Raw genomic sequence first — 21,243 nt, 5'->3', positions numbered from 1 at the left:
CACGGCATCATAACATCTCGCGCACGTGACAGATCTCCGTGAACATTTATCACTTACTTAATCGTACAAGAGGAGATGAAAATCCGAGTGGACTGACAGAACTAGGCCAACCGTCGTCGGGGCGCTGAGGCGCGTGCACGTACGCGCGCACTGATTCAACAGCTGGTGACCTTCTCACTCCTACGGGGAGACGATATCTTTGGTTTGAGGGGTGTTAATGAGCTCGTTGTCAGCTGTGTGCATTGATAATTGGCAGAGCGTGAATATTAGCGAGGCGAGCAACCGGCCTGATCGGTGCGAAGGGGGTCGAAGAAACAGTTTTGGAACTTTATTTTGGCAAGTAAATGAAGCAGAATGATCTGAAAAGTCAAACTAAACTGGTATATTTTTGTAGAACTTGACGTTGGAGTTGTTTTATTCGATGTAATAAAATTTCTCAATTAGAGAAACCGATGTGGGAGCTTTGGATATGTGGAACTGTGGTGCTCGTGTTGTGCATCGGAATGTTGATGTTCTTGTGGACCTAATTAGCATAACAGTGGACAATAATATCTAACTGGGCGTGGCTAAAGTACCTGATTGGTGATTGGATTGATTTGGATCCGATTTGGAAGGCAGAACTACATGCATTCAGTCATGCGCTACTCTGCTGTCGTTTGGCGTGCCACAGGGATCAATTTCAGAGCCCTTGCTTTTCTCATATTTGTCTGCGAAAGGAGGAGTTTTCCTTTCATTTCTATGCTGTTGGCAGGCAGAATTATGTCCCATGAAGATATTGAAGCTTGGATAACTTTTTTACATGTTTATTTTTTTTAGAGTTAATGGTATTTTGTTCCAGTGGCTATTGTTGACTTGGACCCCTTGACACAAAATGTGAAGCCAACAGGAACAAAATTTGTGTTCCTGCATGTTGTGTTATGTGCTTAACTATTAAGAGGCTTTCATATGATGACTCAACATCCAATTTCCTTCCAATTATTTTTTTTAGCTCATTCAAAATTGTCAAATGTTCGTAATGCTAGCTTTTATTCGCGTAAAATTAAACTCTAAACTGTCCTCAGACAATGTTCCAAAATACCCTGAATGCTTGCCTTAAATTGCATTGGTACATTTAATAAACTGTTCAATAAGAACCATATTTTCTAAAGGTTAGTTTGCTTTGAGCGTAGGAGTCAATATTAGACGCAGTAAAGCACACCATTCGTCACAGTCCTCCGAGACAATGCTCTTTATTTCTTCAATAAAAATATTGGCTCTTCTGCAAACTTTCCCACGCCACAAGAATACATAACCTTGAAGTCGATAATACATTCATTAGCAAGAAACAGTTGATTATGCAAGCCTATAGTCACTCCTGTACAATCTAAAAACAATTTGTTTCTTTTTAACTCAACACAGCCATGGAAGGAGGTAAAAGACTTCTCAAAAAGGTCAGAGTAGAAAATCACAAGTTGGAAAAAAAGCATCAGTTGTACGTTCACCAACACATGGTTTTACAATACTGTGCTGTACGTCATTCTAGCTGTCATATAAGTCGTTTGATAGAAATACACGTTTGATTGGATACATTCCTATGGCACTTGTTAAAGCTTCTTTCGGACTCACGGCCCCGCACACAACAAACGGTGTCACAGGAGGAGACAGCAGGAGAAATGATTGCGTCGCGATGTGAAGAGTTCAAGCGCAAAAGCTGACATGGGACACGCCCACTTTCGCAAATGTAAAATTTGTCCCATAAAAATAAAAAATCATAAAATCACAAACATGTCTGAACATTTGTGTTTGAGCAAAAAAAAAACTTGCAAAAAAAAAAAAGTGTTGTGAACTTCTGAAAAGATGACGCATGTAAAAAAAAAATAAATAAATAAAAAAAATAAAAACATCAGTCTCTCGAGTAGAAAACCTGAGACCATAAATAAATAAACTCCCTCATCTTACTCAATTCGCAAGCAGTGGAGATGTCTGCGTTTGTGTTTGAACTCTTCTGTGTGTTTTTCGGATCTGGTTGAAGGGTTCAGTTTATAATAATACAATAGGTCGTTCCACCCTTGGGATTTTTTGGCATGGCCTCCTCCTTGCACACACCCTCCCACCTGCTTTTGGATTCAGACACACCCGCAGGTGACACCCCCGCCATTATTCACCCGCCTCGTCGTTTGCTTTTTTTTTTTGTTGTGGTTTCCCAGCACGCCCGCTTCGTTCCCCGTTGGCCGAGAGAAGCGGGAGACAAATGTCACATTAACATGGCCCCCAAACAGCACAAATGACGGCAAGTGTTGTTACAAATTTTTTTTTTTTTGTATGTGAGGATGTTGATTTTTAATGATCAACCTCCGAATCGTGAGGCAACACTGAAGCGCAAATACTCTTTGGCGCCAAACGAAATGTGCTAATTTGCACGACTTAGACCGAGCGGCGCCCGCTGAATGACATTTATTTCGGACTCGGAATCCACCGGCACGAGCCTCAAGTCAACTTTTCCAATGTGAAAGACTATCAGCTGGGTCGGGGGGGGGGGGATAATTTTTATGAATTAGGCTGGAGGGTCCAGGCCGGAACGATACAGAGATCGCAGCCGCAGGGCAGGGGACTGACTGTCAAAAAAGGGTCAAGTGCCCAGCTGTGGCGACATTGCACGGGACCAATAATGCATGCGTCACGTGCAGGAATTAAAACGTTTGCTTGCGTTCTGAGCAGAAACTGCACATGCTGAGCTGAAAATGCTACATTTCGTCACACTAAATAATAGAAAACTTCCAATCGATCAGAAAACGAAACAACACTGTACAAAAATATGTCTGCTTTCTATTTTGTCGCGTGCAGGCCGTCAATCAGCAGCGAAAGAGGCCAGTTGAAACTGAAGTCTGCGCAGGTGGGTCGGACATGAAGTGGAAGCAAAGAGCGCGTGTGGAACAACAGGAGGAAGCAGAGGAGCAGGTGGCAAGCCAAAGTCCCTCATTTCGCTTCGTAATTTGGAGGAAAAAAATCAATTTGAGTGGAACAAAAACACGGCGATTGGACCGGCCGAGCTCCTCATCTATCCCGACGCGCAGTTGAGGAGAAACAGGGGAGCGGTTATCTTTGATGGAAAGAGACGGCGGAACCACATGAGCCCAACTGTTGCTCTTTAGCCAGAACTGGAAAAACATTGTTCCGCAGACATTTTGTTATTAGTGACTCAAAGAGTCTTTGACAGACTAAGTACATTCCATTCTTCAGATTGGACGCCGCAGCCAGGACGGAGACGTGCGCACCTTCCCTAGATCAAAATAACCTCCATGACCATTTTGAAAGCCGTCAGCCTATTTTTCATATCCCATTTTTATCATATCTATAAAACACACGCCATGATGCTGACTAATAAGTGGTGTCACACACCATAATATAAACGGCATCATCACCATGGTAACATGCAATCACGAATATAAGTTAAAAAAATACTTTTCAGTTGCAGAAATTTTTTAATTAATTTATTGATTTATTTATTTTGCGTAACGAATTGCCAAAGCTGGAATAAACGTGAAAGTATGTCGGACGTTTGAAAGTGAAGGCCGCAACTCAACCGGCCCGCATCGAGCAATCGTCGGCATCGGCGCTCTTTGTCCGTCGGACGGTTGTGTCTAATCCCTCCCGACGGGTATTCACAAATTTGCCGACTGATGGATGGATGAACACAAGGCTTGAAGGTGTCTGCGGGAGCCATTTGCAATCTCAACACGCTCACTTTTATGACGCTTGAGACGGATGTGCCGCGATAGGTCGGAACTTCTATCGGTCGGTGGGACGACCGAGCAGAGACCAAAGTCACCGCTTGATCGTGGCTGGAGGAAAGGGAACGGAAGGATGGGAGGAAACACGTTTGACGGATGGGGGGACGTGTTTTTGTGAGATCAATTCAGTCTTTTGTGTCCAGTCGCTCCTCGGTTTGCGACGTGACCAAAATGTTTACGTTGGAATGTGCTGGAGTCGGCCGCCAACTTACGTTCACACAAGTCAGAATTACAGGAAACAGACTTGATGTCAAGTCAAATTATGATGACGAGTGAGCATGCCTCCTTCTGCTGTGTAATAACACATTCGTAAGCCACACGGCAAATGAGTTCACTGAAAACACCAAAAACCTTCAACCAAGGACATCCTGTTCTCTGCTGTTCTGTATCGCGTGTTGTGCTGAGCGCTAGCCGAAATTGTTACTACACCACCACTCAGTGCCATCCATCCATCCATCCATCCTTCGATCGCGCTCGTCCTCGTTAGGTTGACGAGTGAGTTGGAGCCTATCCCAGCTGACTTCGGGTGAGAGGTCGCAGATTGCTTCTCTATTAACAATTTAGAGTCATCAAAAAAGCTAACATGCATATCGTTGGAATGCGTGAAGGAGCCAGAGTGCCCTCAAGGAAACTTAACGCTAACTCGGGGAGAAAATGCAAACCTCACACAGGCCGGAGTTGAGATTTGAAGCCCAAAACGCAGATCGGTGCCGCATATTTTCTCGCCACTGGTTGCCTCCTCACAGTACAGGATGACGATATTTGTTCAAAATGCGTAAAAAAACGGTTTGATTTGGTGGAAACAAGACCTTTTGTCTTGTCCCAATAAAGGGTTAAGGAGACTTTCTTTTACATTCATTAAATTCCCCCCGGTAATGGCTGACGGTAAATCATCCAGGGCCATTATTAGGCGACAGAGGACTATCCACTAATGGCAGAAATTTCCTCTTTCTAATACTGGAAACGACGATAACTAGCTCATAGCCATACCGTTGAACATCATTTTGAAGCTACAGTAACAGTCTAGCGGGAATACATATTGGACCGACGATATACAGAGTTGTCACAACGAGCTTGGAACTGGCAGAGCGAGCACCAGACAAAAGGGAAAAAAATGGTTCTAAGAGACTCTTCTGCATATTAAAACGAGTTGTTGTAGGATGAACTCGCCATCCGGGGGGGGGGCTGTGCGGAGGGCAGTGCCTGAGTAGCCCCTGATCGGACTTACTGGAACATTCTGGCACACAAAGTAGCAGATGTTCAGCACCGACTGGTGAACTTGTGACATCAAAGCCTCTGATGCCTCCCATCGGTCTGAGAACCCGCTGGTACAGATGGCAACCCATAAACCGTATATAAGGGGGCCATCGGTCCGGGGTTCGGGTCAAAGACGAGCTCAAGAGTCTGACGATTGTATTTTTTGCTGGTCCCCTTATCGTTATTCAAAACATTTTGCCACCGTATCATGCTTTTCTGTTGTAACGCTTTGTCTGGGCTCAAAGCGAGCTTACGTGCCACCGTCGTTCCTGCCGTGCAGGCTGACCTTTTCCCCAAAGAGTGCCGCGCAGGCAAGGATGATCGCCGAGGAGACAAACGGGCCCGATGTTCCCCCTCCCTTCCACCCCCCGCGGACGACGGAGCCTTCACCCTCAAGAGGAAATACAAATCGGCTTCCCGTTTTTGTCGTATTGGTACACCAACATCTTGATGCAGTGGGAGTTGGCCGGCGAGATCCAAGGACTGCTCGTGATGGAGAAATTGTGGCTGGCGTAAAACGGCTGCGCCTGCTTCCGGCAGTGGACCAGCGCGTGCAGCACGTTGGCAGCCATGGCCCGGAAACGCTTGCTGATGAAGCAGTAGAGGAAGAAGTTGACGCCGGTGTTGAGCAACGCCAGCATGTTGGCCAGGTCCGTCAGCATGTGCAGCAGGCGTCCGGCGCCCGGCGAGGACGGCGGCGACGAGTAGAAGTGGTAGAGGATCATGAGGGTGCGAGGCGCCCACAGCACGGCGAAAATGGAGGTGATGGCCAGGAGGATGGCGGTGGTCTTGCCGGTGGAGTAGCCGCGCATGCGGAAGCAGCTGCGGCGGCGGCGCAGCTTGCGCACGATCACGGCGTTGAGGGTGAAGAAGACGGCGCAGGGGAGGAGGTAGATGGTGGCGCAGTGAGCCCACACCAGGACGTGTTGGGCCGCGGTTCGACTGCTACTCTCGCCGCCGCCCCCGTTCGCCGTAGCGGGCAAGCTGTGCCACAGCTCCGGCCACCAGTAGTATGGCGCCGCCGAGAGCAGACACCCAACGTAGACGGCGAATATCACCCTCCGCGTGCGCGCCGGGTAGGAGACGGTGTGGTAGCGCAGCGGGTGGCAAACGGCGATGTAGCGGTCGACGGTGAGCGGCACGGTGATCCAGATGGACGTGTGGATGGAACAGAACTCCATCACCTGCACGCCGCTGTTGATGGACGGCGGCAGCGGCGCGGCCAGGATGAAGTCCTCCAAGATGAAGTCAACAAAAACAATGAGCAGCAGGACCATGATGTCGGCGGCGGCCAGCGCCAAGAGATAATTGTAGGACGACTTCTGACGACGCAGCACCAGCTGGGACAGGATGACCACCGTCAGAATGTTGGCTGGAGTCGGGGGAAGGCGAGGGTGGGTTGTCATGAGGATGAGGACAGGTTAGTCAATGAAAAAGGGAATGAGGATGAAGTGGTGTTTGGAAAACGCAAGTGAGGGGAAGGAAGGAAAGAGAGAATTTAGAATTTAGTCGGCAGCTCCGTTTAAAGAGATAACATGCTACGCTAGCAAGTAGACATAAGCAAGACGAAGAAAGTCAAGACAAAATGCCGCACACGTACTTTACACCAGTGCTTCTCAATTATTTCATGTTACACCCCCTCAGCAAGAAGAAAGCAACTCACGTCGATAAATAATATCCGTAGAGTTAATATTCGATGCGCGCAATTGGCAGCGAAAGCGCCACTGCCATCTACTGGAGTGGATGTGCAATTACACTTTATTGTAGTACAGCGGGAAAAAAAACGCATTTTCCCCAGGGTCACACACGCCCCCCTCAGCATCGCACCGCCAGGTTGAGGAAATGCAACGTCGCACCATCCCGTGATAGGCAGCCTGCAAGTAGGCGTGGCTTTACATTTGTCTTAATATTTTCATTATTGTTATGCTTTATGTTAACTCATTCACTACCAACTGAGTAAAAAAAAAAAAGACGTATTTAGCCGTCAATGGTATTGAATGAGTTAAAAAGCACACCTCATTCAGAAACTAATTTGGAACTGCAGGTACAAAAATGCCCACTTATCGCAGAAGAAACATTTAAGACCCACAGACGAAAAAAAATCGCCGACATCTGGAGACGATATTAAAGCCAACGAGTGCGAGACGACACCTGCAAAGTCTTGGCAGGAGCACCTGTCCGTCCGTGCCTTTGGCAAAATGCCTCAACAAAGACAAAAAAGCAGAGAAAGAAAAAAAAAAACAGAAAGAGGACGTGAAGGTGCAGCATGACATCTTCCCCGAGGCAACCGAGTTCATTCGGCGCTGGCAAACACGCGGCCTCCGGCAAACGGAGCCGTGACATCAAAGCGCAAGGACGACTAGGCGCTCTTTGCAGTCTTCCCTCCGCCTTTATTTATTTATTTATTTTTTTTTTTGGGGGGGGGGCGAGAAATCCCTTGGAAGATTTATCACCGCAATAACTTTATGTGCAGCAGACAGGAGGAGCAGCAGCATTCGCCTGCGCAACAAATAATTACCTTGTTTGTTTTGGAAGGCCTGACATGTGGCCTGGCCTCTCCCTCTTTTTTTTTTTTTTGTGCTCACATCATCTTGACAATGTCAAATTGCCCAAAGTCAGAGTTTGCCGGAGCAGCCAGTCTGGATTCCTTCACAGGCTGCGGCAAACGAGGATACCGCCTTCCCCGAAGGATGCGAATATTTATGGGGAATCTCGTAAAAGCGCGCTGCGCGGCGTTACGACAACATTAGGCTCGGTGGCATTCTGCCCGGGCTCAATGAATTTTCTTTACAACCGTGGATGATGGAAAGGAAGCGCCTCGCTAATATCCAGGAAGGTTTCATCTCGAGACACCATATGAATTTTGAGCTGCATGACGGAATATAGCATGTGATTTTTTTTTTTTTTTTTTGGGGGATTGCACTAATAATCAGGACGCGTAATTGAAGATCTTGCATGAATTCATATGTTTTGGACCAACTGTTTTACATTATTCAAAATTTCCAGATTTCTTTTGGGGGGGCGTGGCTAAAACAAGGCCCCAAATTTTGCACTTTTGGCCCCTCCCTCACAATTTAATACAACAACTTGAGTGCCTTTCGCAGGCTTGAGCGCAATGGCGACACGCAGTCAGCACTTCAAACATGCGTCTTCGGTTTAATCACTCCGATTTGGCAGGGTGTCAAATATCGAAGACATATTTTAGAGACTTTAAAAAACGCATCCAAAATGTCAACCATCTGTTTTCTTCTAATTGCAGTGCCGATGAAATGCTACTAAATTCTCATGAGAGCAGGCTCATCTTGCTAAATCGACTCGCACGATAAATGCTGAGGTTAATAAAACAAGGCGCGTGCGTGTCTCATTTCAAAGGCATCGTATATAAAAAAAAAAAAATACATAATTCATATTCACAATTGACAAAAACTTGACTCATCAAAGAGCTGATGCAGCATGACGCCAATCTTTTTTTTTTTTTTTTTTGCAGATGAAGATGCATTTTGACATTGATTTGCATACCGGCATCAAATGCACTTAGCTGAAAATGTGTGGCGTGCGCGCGTATGTGTGTGTGTGTGTGTGTGTGTCCCGGCGCTCCCGCCCACTGTTTGGTAATAGAACCCAGATGGGATTAAAAGCGGCCATCTTCAAGTCTACGACATCGCACTTCACAGCCGCTATCAGCTAATTACAAATTACCAATGCAGCTCCAGTTACAATGTCCTTGCCAGACTGGAGGATATGCTGCAAAGGACACACGTGCACACACGTGCGCACACGTGCACACACACACACACACACACACACAGAACAAGAATGCCGATCACGAGCCAGGCGCCAATTCATTAACAAACCAGCAGCAACCATGAAGTCAAAAGAATGTGACCATAGGTAACCCCCCTGCACACGCACACACACGCACCATGATGACGCAGCGCACTTGTTAAATGGCTCTCAGTTGCAACGGTCATTGAATTTGTGCTATCGTCTATGTCTTCATCAATAAGTCATTTGTTTTTTTTGTTTTTTCGTGTGGTTCACTGAAATTCCCTTTCAACTCAAATCGTTTGGCTTTGTGCATGAACGATAAGCCTTCAAACCGGACGAGACAGAGGCCCAAATGTCATCTTGATTTGATTTGTACGGAAGCAGGAAGCTGTCAATATGGAGTTAAGTATTTTCACGGGCAAATACGCTCGAATTGGCAAATACTTTTTTTTTTTTTTTTTTAACTCGCCAATGCGCCCGTTCCAAAGTGGCATTATGAGAAAAATGCTACCTTTGTCGCATTTAGCCAATAAAAATTGTTGAAAATTTTTACTCGCCATTGCTAGTTCCACGCGTGCGTGATTTTGACAATCGACAAAAGTTTGAAAAGACGCCTACAGGACATAAGTGGAGCAGCAGCAACCAAAGATAATGCTAGCATTGTTTCCAGAATTAGCTTCAACAGTCGACAACTTCGACATTTCATGTCTTCATGCGTGCTTAGTTTTCTCCAAAATGAAGGATCCTAATCGGATACGTCCCATTTATTTAATTTTTTTTGCTCAACCCACGCGACCATTTTCAGATGAGCTCCATTAAAAATCCTGCACAATAGCGCTGACCTTTCATCTAAGTGCTTGCTTTCTCAAATCGGCCTGCCAATTATTTCACTATGGCCGCCAAACTGCGGCACCGAGACGGAGCGGCGCGGAATTGTTGACCGTCTCCGGGCGTTATTCTGCTCGGGCTCCCCTGCGACAGACAAAAGGGAATCACGGCGAGTTTGACATTTCCATTTAGCCGAGGCCAGCTTTCCGATTCATTTCGATGGACGATGTCCCCTGTGTGGTCACGGGGGAGGCGGCCCCGGCGCAGATGAAAGCGCTTGCCATTTTACTGCTATGAGGTGTCAAATAACGGGCTGCTCTCTCTATTGGCATTCAATCATGCATAGAAGTCGGAGAATGTGGAAAAGAAAACGGTTTACAACCAAAAACGGACTCATTTTTATCCGACGTAAGAAGAGGTTACAGGATTAATAAATATTAGAATTGAGACTGACAAACTATACACCTTGAGGGAGACTTATGCCTGGATTTTACAATTACTATTAAAAAAAAAAAAAAAAAGAGAGCAGCTGCTCTTTTAAACTGGGGCCACAAACTTTACAGTTCACTTGTTATTTTTTTTATAGCTCATTTATCATAATACTATTGATATTGCTCAGGCAGTTGCGAGACGAGGAGAACTACGTTCCGCGGTGTGGAAATATACAATGGCAATTAGGAAACGAGAATTATGGATTTTACGCATGAGTGACTGAGTTTTTTCTTTCGCGAGTGAGTGAGCTAGTTTTTGGAAGAAAGTGCGTGCGTGCGTGGGAGCGTGATTTCATGTAAATCAAGAGTTTTTATCAGCGTGTTTTTGCTCCATGAATGAACGAGTAAGTCGTTTGAAAGGATTTTTGTGAATAATAAATATTCAGATATTAACTTGAAAACAGGACGAAGGCAACCGTGGACCTCATTAATTCGATTTTCATGGGAATTAATTCGAAATTCAAAAAAATCACAAGTACAAAGACAAGAGTTGTTTTCGACTCGGGGGGAGATGAGGCTGCTCGAACCTTTTTCTTTGTGTGTGCGTGTGCGAGCACTTTTGACACATCCACACACACACACACACACCTCCACAATGTCCCCGTCTGTACCTGCAGGTAATAAGAGGAGTTGCCTCCAGCTGAGAGGCCATTAGAATGACCTGTGGGACAGATAATGGGATGCGGTGTGTGTGTTTATTTGTGTGCTTTGTGCCCGCGTGTGTATTTGTTTGGTAGCACAGGTCACCCCTTTCTGTCTATTTATGTACGAGTGCTTTTTATGCCCCCATGCCGCTCCCGCTGCTCTCCTGAAATGACGAGGCGAGGCGCTGTTGACGTTGTTTAGCAAAGGAAAGGAGAAGGCACAGCATGAGTCCCCGCCGGGCCGCGTAACCCGGCTGACTCATCCTCAGCAGTAAATCGACGAGGATGCGCCGCCGGTGTCGAAACAAAACGCAGGGAGTGTAAACCCTGAGATACCTGTCGGCTAAACAAACCGTTTTATTTGGTCTGATAAAGAGCAGTTAGCTTTGTGCTAACATATAATGTGAAACGCCATAGAGCGGCTAACGGAATTAGCACAGATGTTACGGAAATGATAAACGTTTAAATTACGGTGGAATATGTACTTGAGCCACCGGCATTAGATGAAACTCAGCAACATAGAGATATTACAGTAAAAAAATGGCGGTTAAAAATCGGGGATGTACTGTAGCAGGAGCGCTAACGACGAGCAGCGGCGGAGCGAGGGGGTCACTGCCGTCATTAATAGTTCCCGAGGGCCTCACAAAACAAAGAGTGAACAGCCGTGATGCCACCCAGGAGGTAGACACCCCCAACGCTTTAAAGAATTTCCAATTAAGGATTTTTTTAAATTTTTTTTTTTTTTTATGTCATTTGGAAGAAATTGAAAATGAGCTCTGATGAGTTACCCAGAGGCTAATAAGAGTGCAAAGAGGAAATCAACATGAGAGAAAGTGTGATGAAAGCAAGCGGGTGTTAAAATGAGGGGGAGGGAAGAGAGGATGAGACGGAAAGATGCAAAGCCATATGGATGACAGTGACAATGCGGCAACACACACACACACACGCGCACACGCACACGCACAAGGAGGGAATATCAAAGCTGGCTTTAAAGGTCGCATGCACTTTGTAATGATGACAAGGTCTTTTTTCCTCGCCGCCTTTAAGTGTCAACGCGGACAGGAAACAGGGCCACACTCTTTCCAGATTGGCCCCAAAACACAAAGCAGGTGCACATCACAGCTGCAAAAAAAATAAAATAATAACAAAAAAAAAAAAGAAAACACAAGCTTCCCCGGTGAGTTTAAGTGTGTTGTGAGGTTACTAATGAACAAGAAAGACAAGACAAATCTCCTGACGGGCATTCAACCCGACACGCTCATTATTTCGGCACATTTGAGTACAGAAGGTCTCCCGGACGAAAGACAAAAGGCTGCGCATCATTAAGCGGGCGGACTGGCGAAAGGGGAATGCTCCATTTATTTGATCCTCATCAGGAAAGATCATTTGTAATACAAAGCAAATATGCATGACATGAAATTAACAGCGTCTCATTAATTAAGGTGACCACGGCAAAATTGGGCGGCCCATTGCGTCCGTGCGAGCAAAACAGCCCGCAGAAGACGGGAAGCCATCGAAGTCGGTCAGCGAGCGAGTGCGATGACATCAATGAGTGAGTGAGTATATTCAAATTCATGTATGAGCTTGTGTCAGTGAACGAGTGAGCCATTGAACATGAATGGGTATGTTATGTGAGAGTAACTGTATTTAAATTCATGTATGAGCGAGTAAGCGAATATATTTAGATGAATGTATGAGCTACAGTGAGTGAGTGAGTTGGTATATTTAAATGAGTGAAAATGATTTGGCATAGATGAGTGTGTGAATGAGTGCACCAGAGAGAGAGAGAGCGAGAGAGAGAGAGAGAGAGAAAGCGAGAGAGAGAGAGAGACAGAGAGAGAGAGAAAGAGACAGAGAGAGAAAGAGAGAGAGATAGACAGACAGAGAGAGAGAGAGTGACAAAGAGAGAGAGAAAGAGACAGAGAGAGAGATAGACAGACAGAGAGAGAGAGAGAGAGAGACAGAGAGAGAGACAGAGAGAGAGAGAGAGAAAGAGACAGAGAGAGAGAGATAGACAGACAGAGAGAGAGAGAGAGACAAAGAGAAAGAGACAGAGACAGAGAGAGAGACAGAGAGAGATAGACAGACAGAGAGAGAGAGAGAGAGTGACAAAGAGAGAGAGAGAGAGAGAGATAGACAGAGACGGAGAGAAAGAGAGAGCGAGCGAGAAAGAAGGCGAGAAAGAGAGCGAGACAGTGCGAGAGAGAGATAGACACACAGAGAGAGAGAGAGAGAGAGAAAACACAACAATTATGTACGTAGCTATAAATGATGGCGCGTGATTGAGTGAGCAAGTTCTGTAAAAATGAGCGAGTGGGCGAGTGTGAAACAATGAGTATATTCCCGTAAGTGAATGAGGCGTGTTAAAAAAACAAAAACAAATAAAAAATACAAAAGCGAAGCACAAACAGAAAATGAAAATGTAACAAGCACACAAAAACAAGGACGACGCTTGGTTAGAGCAGGTAAAATATTGATGCGACTGTAGTGAGCTTCCGGGGCCTGAAACTCTTTGTTTCAACCATCTTTACGACTCATGCATTGAAAACAACGTCGGGCTGTGCCTTTCACTGAGTCAATTTCGTTTTCTGTTGCTGCTGCCGTTTGTTGTCAGCTGTTCAAACAAAGTGAGCATCAACAGCACGGCACATTTCCGGCTCCAAACGCACCGCGCGGCTTATCTACCTCACGTTTCCTGACTGCGCGCTGGACGCGACTCACGCTCGCACTCATCGAGTCCGCTGAATATTCATTTTGTCACTCGAGCATCAGTTTCGACATCCCGCTCTGATTTTCATTTCCAGCCGCTCCTTCATCCCTCCACAAACAGAGACGTGGCCCAAGATTGGCAGATCAATGGCCGAAAGTGAAAATCGATGAGGGTGACGTCTTGATTAAGTGGCCTGATGCCTGACACCTGGCCTTGCGAGTGAGAGTGTTAAACGCACTTCAGCCGTCGCTTTTTCCCCACCGGATGTTGGCGGACGATGTGGAAGCGGTAGTTTTGTCATGTGCGCAACACACATGAAAACAAAATTTTCCTGACTTAGGAAAATGAAAGAATCACTGCAAATTACGATTCAATTGTATTTAACTTTAAGTTCAATACAGTTAATGGTTCATCTTCAAGAAAAAAAAAAAATCATTTATTTAGTCAAATTCCAGTTGATGACGATCAAAAACGTCCGAGCGGAGTCTACTTTTTAGGAATGAAGCCTTCGTCCGACTTTTGACGACCACTTGGGCCTTCTGCGCTTCTGCATTTTAATGTCGGTGCTACTTGGAGAGCTCATTATTTCTCGAGACGCTCCTCGGTTGTAAAAAGGAATTCTCCGAAAATGCCGGTTGTAATTTCAAAGCTGCACTAAGCTTCTGTGAAATTGGTGCAAAATGAAACATTTGACTGTGGCCGTCATTGTGCGTGACTTCCGAACGGTGTTACGAAGCGTAAAATATAGCCGTGTTCAATCATTTTTTTTTTTTAAAAAGTAGGCTGACAAGGCGATGATGATGAACACATTGAATTGCGCTCGTTTCATTAGGTCCACCCACACCCCTCCAGACGACACACTCGAATGCAAATGCACGAGGGGAAAAAAAATTGCGATGCCTTTGAGATTCAATACGATCCAAACTGATAAAAGGGAGTTATTATTATATTATTATAACCCTCAAAAGGTGATAATTGTGTTGCTGGCAAGCGCTCGTGTTACATTTGGTGCGAACACGTCAGGTGATTTTCAAGTATCACTTTGAATATGATGAGCGAGTGTTCACACGATGTTGTTGTACATCACTTAAAAAAAAAATTCACCATTCTAATCTCATCTGAATGACGCTTCGTAAAAGCACAAAATGAATGCGCAAAGTTTTATCACAAACGCAGCCTGGTGGTGGCGCTGTTTGCGCTGATGCCACGCGCTGTGGCAAGCAAGCTTAAGCAAGAAGAAGAAGAAGAAGAAGAAGAAGAAGCGAGGTAGCGCCATTAATTAAAGGTGACAATTTGTCTGAGCTCAGCTGTCGTCTGCCGCCTCCTCCTCTCCCCTTACGGCGTCGAGGTGCAACTTGACTGTTTCGTCTCTTATTAATCTCGCTGCTCTGCTCTGATGGCAAAACTCCAGTCTGGCTGTCCTTGATCCGCTTTTGTGTGCGTGCGTTAGTGAGTGTGGGTTTTGTCGCACCGTAATCATTTGCCGCTACTTGATGCCACGTAATCTCATTTCCCATCACCCTCAGCCGCCCTTACATCGGCGCGATCGACGTGACCTCTCTACAAAGGTCAGGTGTGAAATGCAGATGTGACAAATGCAAACTTTGACGTAACTGTCATGATGCGCAAACGCCAGTTGGTGGCAGTATTGCGTCCCTCGGCAATCAGTTTATTTTCTAACATTGCGTAAAATCACATTTGGTGGGTTTTTAAAAAAAATTAAAAGCTCTAAAAAATGAAACATCTTTGAAAATTAGGATTTTTGGGGGATAACCCTGAAGCAATAAACACAATAAAGATGTGACAATATAACGAGGGAATTAGATGTAGGGTTGCAGCTGAGAAATTTTTGAATATTGGAGTACCCAACCGAAGGCTCGGCCGCCATTACAGCGGCGCGATCAACGTGCGCGGTAGCAACTGCAGACGTGACAATGTCGTAATTAATCGAGCAGCCGCAATCGATCGTCAGCGTGAAATCCACGTGGGTTGGCGGGTCGCGGCGCGTTGCCACTCGCGCCCGCCGTCGCTCATGAAACATTCATGGGCCCGGCGCTCGAGAGCGACGAGCGGTGTCATAATGATTGAATAAGTTGCGCTGGCTGCTGCAAAGTATCAGCCCGCCACACTCAAGTCGGCCATTAATTCAGACAACTGTTACGGGATTCCATTACTCTCCCGGGTTACGCTGATTAAACAAACAGCCGTCCGCCGTCGCGTTTAGGCGAGGACGTCGCAGCGGCAGGATGGAATAAAACGGCGGCGACAGAGCCGATTGTTCCTGCGGCATCTTGAGGGGGATGATTCGGGAAGATGTGAGAGGAGGGATTTGACTCTTGTACAAAAGAAAATCCTGCTCGGCTTTGGCGGACATTGTGATTTACAGGGAGGACGTACATACAGTGATACTTTGATTTAGGAATTTAATTTGTTCCATTACCAAGCTTGTGATTTAGTTCTTGCATAAGTAATAAATTGAAACCAACTGAAATGCCGCTAATCCCTTCCAGCGATATTTTGGATTTTTTTGTTAATTTTGTGATTGACCCCAAAAATCTTGATTGTGTAAAGTCTACTAAAATCATCATATTTTTTTATTTATTTATTTAACTGGTTTTAGAAAGTGTAACGCAAAGTGCTCTAGTCGAGGTGTGTTGGATGTGTGCCTTTGAGGGGCGTGGCTACAATCAGCGCAGATATAGTTCAACGTGACAGCTTCTTTGGTGTTTGACGGTCAAAGTGTTTCAGTGACTCTGGCTCGCCTTGCGCACGTGCAAGGACCGGACATTGGTACTTCCTTTTTTTTCTGTCTCATACGAGTAGCGCCATCCTCACAAGTCAAAACGAAAAAAAAAAAAAAATGACCATGCAGAAATTCAATTGCAAAATTTGGATATCCGAGCACTCTTCAATCAACGTACCGCTGTAGCGGCCATTTTTTGAACCATTTTTCTGGTTTCGAGTCAACCGAGAGCCGAAGCCTAACGCAGATGACGTTCGGTGAGAGGCGAGATACGCCCTGGACTGGTCGCCAGTCAATCACCGACAACCGTCACATTTTCATTTCTCGCCTCCCGATAGTGTGGATTTAAAAAATAATAATAATTCCCACAGGAAATGATGGAAATGGGGCAGCACGAAAGCCACATTGAAGCCACCAACCTCAAAACGGAGCGGCGGATGCGTTAACGCAGCTCTTACATAACGCCAACCGTGCAATAAACGTAATCTCGTCCGACGAGCTGGTAACAATTAAATGCTTTGTGGTTTTTATGACGATGCGACTGCACCGGCGTCCTCTTTCGTCTGACCTCCACGCTTGTGTGTGTGTGTGTGTGTGTCACTCGGGTGAACGCGCAGCAACGCAACACTTTGCTACGCGTTTGCACATGACAGAGCGGCACGAAATCAATCTGATAACGGACACATCCAGCCGCTGTCATTAATTAATCAGGTGCGAACGCTCACTTGTCGCAGAGGTCAAAGCGGAGCTATGACACACATTGTGAAACATTTTCTGCTGTTCGAGATGTCGGAGGGCGGTATTTCTTCATTTCATGGTCGCATTTATTGAAATCTATCTTTTATGCAAATGTTTGCAATCAAAGCGGCCAGCGACAAAGTATACAGACGTATGCGCATGTGATCGCCACAAGGTCAGTCTGACAAACACACACACACACACACTCATGCGCGCGCACACACAAGCACACAACAAATCAACTTTGGGAAGCCACGTGAAAGGTGCACACAAGACAAGTGCGCACGTTTCTCACCCGGCAGGCCGAGACACAGCAAGACGCTGTAGTAGATGACAGGCAGCGGTCCAAGGGGACACCCCGGGGCCCCCTCCGACGGATGCTGCCCCAAGCTCCGGCTGCTGTCGTTGCCGCTGGAAACGGGGAAGATGTGGCTGTGCTCCATGGCCGCGTCCTCTTCCTCAGCTGCGCTCGGTGTCAAGAAGCCGGACGGCGCCAGCAAACTGTTAGGTGACTGTCGCTCCGCTCTCAGTCTCAAAATGTGTGTGTGTGTGTGTGTGTGTGAGAGAGTGTCGGAAGGTGAGGGGGGGGAAGGAGACGGGGTGAAGCAAGACGGTGGCGGGAGGGGACGTGGAGGGATGCGAAAGGTGAGATGTGCCGGCGGATGAGGGAAGAGGAAGGAGGAGAGACGAGTGAGAGGGGAGGATGCTGCGTGAGTGTGTGAGGGAGAAGGTGCGAGAGAGGAGAGTATCGATGGGAGAGCGAGGGGGAGAGAGAGAGAGAGAGAGAGAGAGGGAGGCGTGAGGGAGAGGGGCAAGGAGGGAATGGGGTGGCAGACGAGTGAGCGTCCAGGTGGCGAGCGGGAGAATTTGCATCCACTGGAAGTGAAGTCGGCGATGAGATGCAAAACTCGAAATGAAGAAATTGCGAGTCCAGTCGTTAGCGAGTCAACTTAGGCGCGCTTGACTTGACCCGAGCATGATCGCCGGAATGTGTTGCGTTGAAAAGGAGCCACGGCAGAACTGTACAATTGTTTGCCAGGAAGGGAAGATCATGGGCAAAATGGAAGAGGAAGTCGGCCATTTTGATTGGCGCCACTATTTGGCAATGTTGTATTTGGGCTTTGGGTGGGTGGGGGGGGGCTTACGTGACTCTGTCCAACATTTCGAACCACCAATGCCAAGTTGCAAATCAATATCAAAAACAAAAAGAAAATAAATAAAAGAAAAAAAACCTCAACGAATTTAAATAAAAATGCATATTCACCAACAAATAAGAGCATTATTAAATGTGTGCTAATTGCGACAAATGTTTTTTGTCATCAAATTTGGTTCGCTTCAACCAACCAATCAGAGGATGAAAAAATGCTGATGTCATCGAGGGCCAATTTTCGATCGGATTGGTTAAGGAAGGAACTGCCACTGACTGATTGTGAAGCGAGGGCAGATTAGATTGACATGGCAACAGTGTCTGAAATCTGATTGGACCAAAAAATGAATAAAAATTAAAACATACATCACGCGCGTACACGATGCTGGAAGCGGTGTGCCAAAGAAAAATGTTATGAAAAGTATAGACCGTTTGAAAAAAAGGAATATGATTTGGGGACATTTAGATTGTAGCAGAAAAGGTCTTGCGTGAATTTGAAATCAAGCGTCTCCGTTTAAGGCACTGCAAAAAAGTTCAGAGAAATAGTCGCACTATCTTTACTGCGGCGGGATAAAACGATTCTAAAGAAAATGTCAGAAGGAAAAAACGCTTTGCTTGCTACTAAAGTGTACGCTCCTGACCTTGCTTGAGGTTTTCATCCGTGATTTGGAGAAGCCTCTCAGCCCTCGGAGTGCTTTCGGCCCGGGCGCAGTCCATCTCCAGAGCTTGCAGAACGCGTGCCTCTTCAGCACAATGAGTGCCCATGCAGTCTCGCTGCGGGTCAGAGCAGAAAGATACTGAGGCTGGGGATGATGTCAAAATTGGTCGTAAGAAAAAAAAATGCCTTTGCAGAAAAGGGAACAAATACACAGTGAGGGAGAATGTAAAGTTGTACCGTGAGGAGAGCTTACTTTGCCATCAAAATCATTTTATCCGGCTTGCTTTTGATTAAAAATATATTCAAGTTAAAGTCGCTGTTCAGCTTAAAGTTTATTTCGCAAAAATCTTGCTTCCTCCATCTTTGAGGTCAGAATTTGATGTTTTGTGAGAAACCAACCCATGTTCTATACCAGGGGTGGGCAAACTTTTTAATTGGCGGGCCACAATGGGTTCTAAAATTTGACACAGCAGATGGATGGAGTGTTTTGGTAACCTCACCTCATCGGAGAAAAAAAATACATTTAATTTTAAATGGAAAATTAACAAAAGCATTACAACAAAATATATGTCTTTGACACACCACAGTATTTAGAAAATAAAACATTAACAAGGTTTATTCAATTCATTTTTTTCAAGTTTGGCGGGCCGGATTAAAACGTCTAATGGGCCGCAATGTGGCCCTTGGGCCGTAGTTTGCCCACACCTGTTCTTATACTATTGATTATTGAATAATTGATTTCTGGTGGAAGATGAGAGTCTTTTTGTTTTGATAGGTTTGGTCCCTATATTGTCAACCAACACAATATAATAAAAAAAAAAAAAAAAAAAAAAAGACAGCACTACTACACTCCTGACTACATTTCCTAACAGGTAATTGTATCGGAATATTTTCTTGAAACAAACCCTTTCAAGACCTTTTAAAGCCTCTCTGTCATGCAGAGAGGCGCTATGAAATAAATGAATAAATAAATAGCATCTTATCTCAGACGATTTCTGAGAACCAGTGGCAGTCTATGAAAAAGGTGAGAGGGTGCAAGTGTGTCAAGGAAGGAGCGTGCATCACGTGCGCTCGCACACGTGAGCACATTAATTAGCTTCAGGGACTGGGCCACCGCAATTACGCCTTCAATAAAATATGTCCACCTGACGTTAACTGATATGGATTTTTAAAAAAAAAAGGAGGGGGGGGTGTACAAAAGTGGGACAGAGCAGGAGAGCGGTGAAAGACCCCCCACAGCGCCGCCCTCGCCTGCACTCCACTCACTACTTGATGCAACATTCTGGCAGCTCCTTGTCACAAAACAACTCAATTACACACAATTTTGCGGCACTTGGGTGGAGGCGTGATTGCATTGCGTGTGCTCGTGCGCCGACGCGGCCGCGTTCTTGCTCACTGCGCATGCGAGCGCTGTTTGCAAACCACAGTGCAGCATGTGGAGCAGAGCGGGCCAGCTGGTGCATTGATTGCTCAACGGCTATACGGCAGGCCGCTCAGTCATTTGCGAAAGAAATTGACGGCCATTGTAAATGCAAACAATGTGTGTGAGTTTAGCACATTTTAATTATGCGCAAGTGATGAACGTGTTCAGATTAATTTTAAAGAATTATTTTTCTGTCACGTGGTTGGTTGGATCTACCTGTAGAACGTAAAGCTAATCGTAAGCTAGGTAGCTAGCTAGCTAGTAGCGGCTAACGTTTGCAGGCGAATGCAAGTCATTACACAACGCTCACTCCTTAAATCAAGAGGTGTGTTGACTTCTTATCAGTGGACATGTGAAGAAATTCAAGCGAAGAAAATAATGATTAAGTGACGAAAAACAGATAGAGAAGTGATGGGAGCATAATTCAAAACATGTCCGTGCATGCGCATATTGCAATGTTCATCAAGGTTGTCAAACATTCATTAAATATTGACGCACCGCACTAGTGGGTTGAGGTCACGTGACCCGAAAAAAAAGCGAATGAAAGAGGAATTTTCACCACAATATAAAACTAATTAAAGACGAGTCGGAAGGACAGACAGGATAAGATGTCGACAACAGAACTGGGACATAAGGACAGATGAGAAGGAAGAAAACCGTAAATGCTGCTTACTGCTTCTATTTTCGCAGTCATTGCAAACTCACCAGCGTATCTCAACACTCTTCGCTCGCTCGGGGGAAATCAGGAGAGTCGCGTTCATTTGCACCTCCGGCGAGAAACAACATGCTTTCCCTGAGTCCTCCTGAGTAATTCTGGGCCGCCGAGTTCGGCCCCATGCCCAGTATTGGGAGCTGCCCAAAGCGTGCCGTTATTAGACCGCAATGATTGGACTCCCATCTGAGGCCGAAAACACCGATGCCGTTGCAACACAAATGTTCTGTTCAGTCGCCATTCGCCACAACACACTTTGTCAAGTGGTCGTAATTTTTTGATGGCAAATTGCCATACATCATGATCATGATATTAATTAATTGTTTTATCCATTCGTTAAACAAGGAGTTTAAT

At 45.7% G+C, this 21,243-nt stretch overlaps 1 protein-coding gene across 1 annotated transcript; it reads right to left on the bottom strand.

The window, feature by feature from the left end:
* Positions 1–2,291: 2,291 nt before the first annotated feature.
* Positions 2,292–21,013, bottom strand: gpr139 (G protein-coupled receptor 139). The gene is made up of 4 exons (XM_088316158.1): positions 20,883–21,013; positions 18,738–18,870; positions 17,245–17,412; positions 2,292–6,399 (listed from the first exon to the last, which is right to left on the bottom strand). The coding sequence occupies exons 2-4, from the start codon at positions 18,859–18,861 to the stop codon at positions 5,420–5,422; spliced, it is 1,272 nt and encodes a 423-aa protein (XP_088172284.1). The 5' UTR covers positions 18,862–18,870; positions 20,883–21,013; the 3' UTR covers positions 2,292–5,419.
* Positions 21,014–21,243: the final 230 nt, after the last annotated feature.

Source organism: Idiotropiscis lumnitzeri, chromosome 15 (assembly GCF_059441095.1).
Source record: "Idiotropiscis lumnitzeri isolate Australia: NSW breed Sydney's pygmy pipehorse chromosome 15, RoL_Ilum_1.0, whole genome shotgun sequence".
NCBI lineage: Eukaryota > Metazoa > Chordata > Actinopteri > Syngnathiformes > Syngnathidae > Idiotropiscis > Idiotropiscis lumnitzeri.
This window is presented reverse-complemented; position numbering and strand designations above follow the sequence as displayed.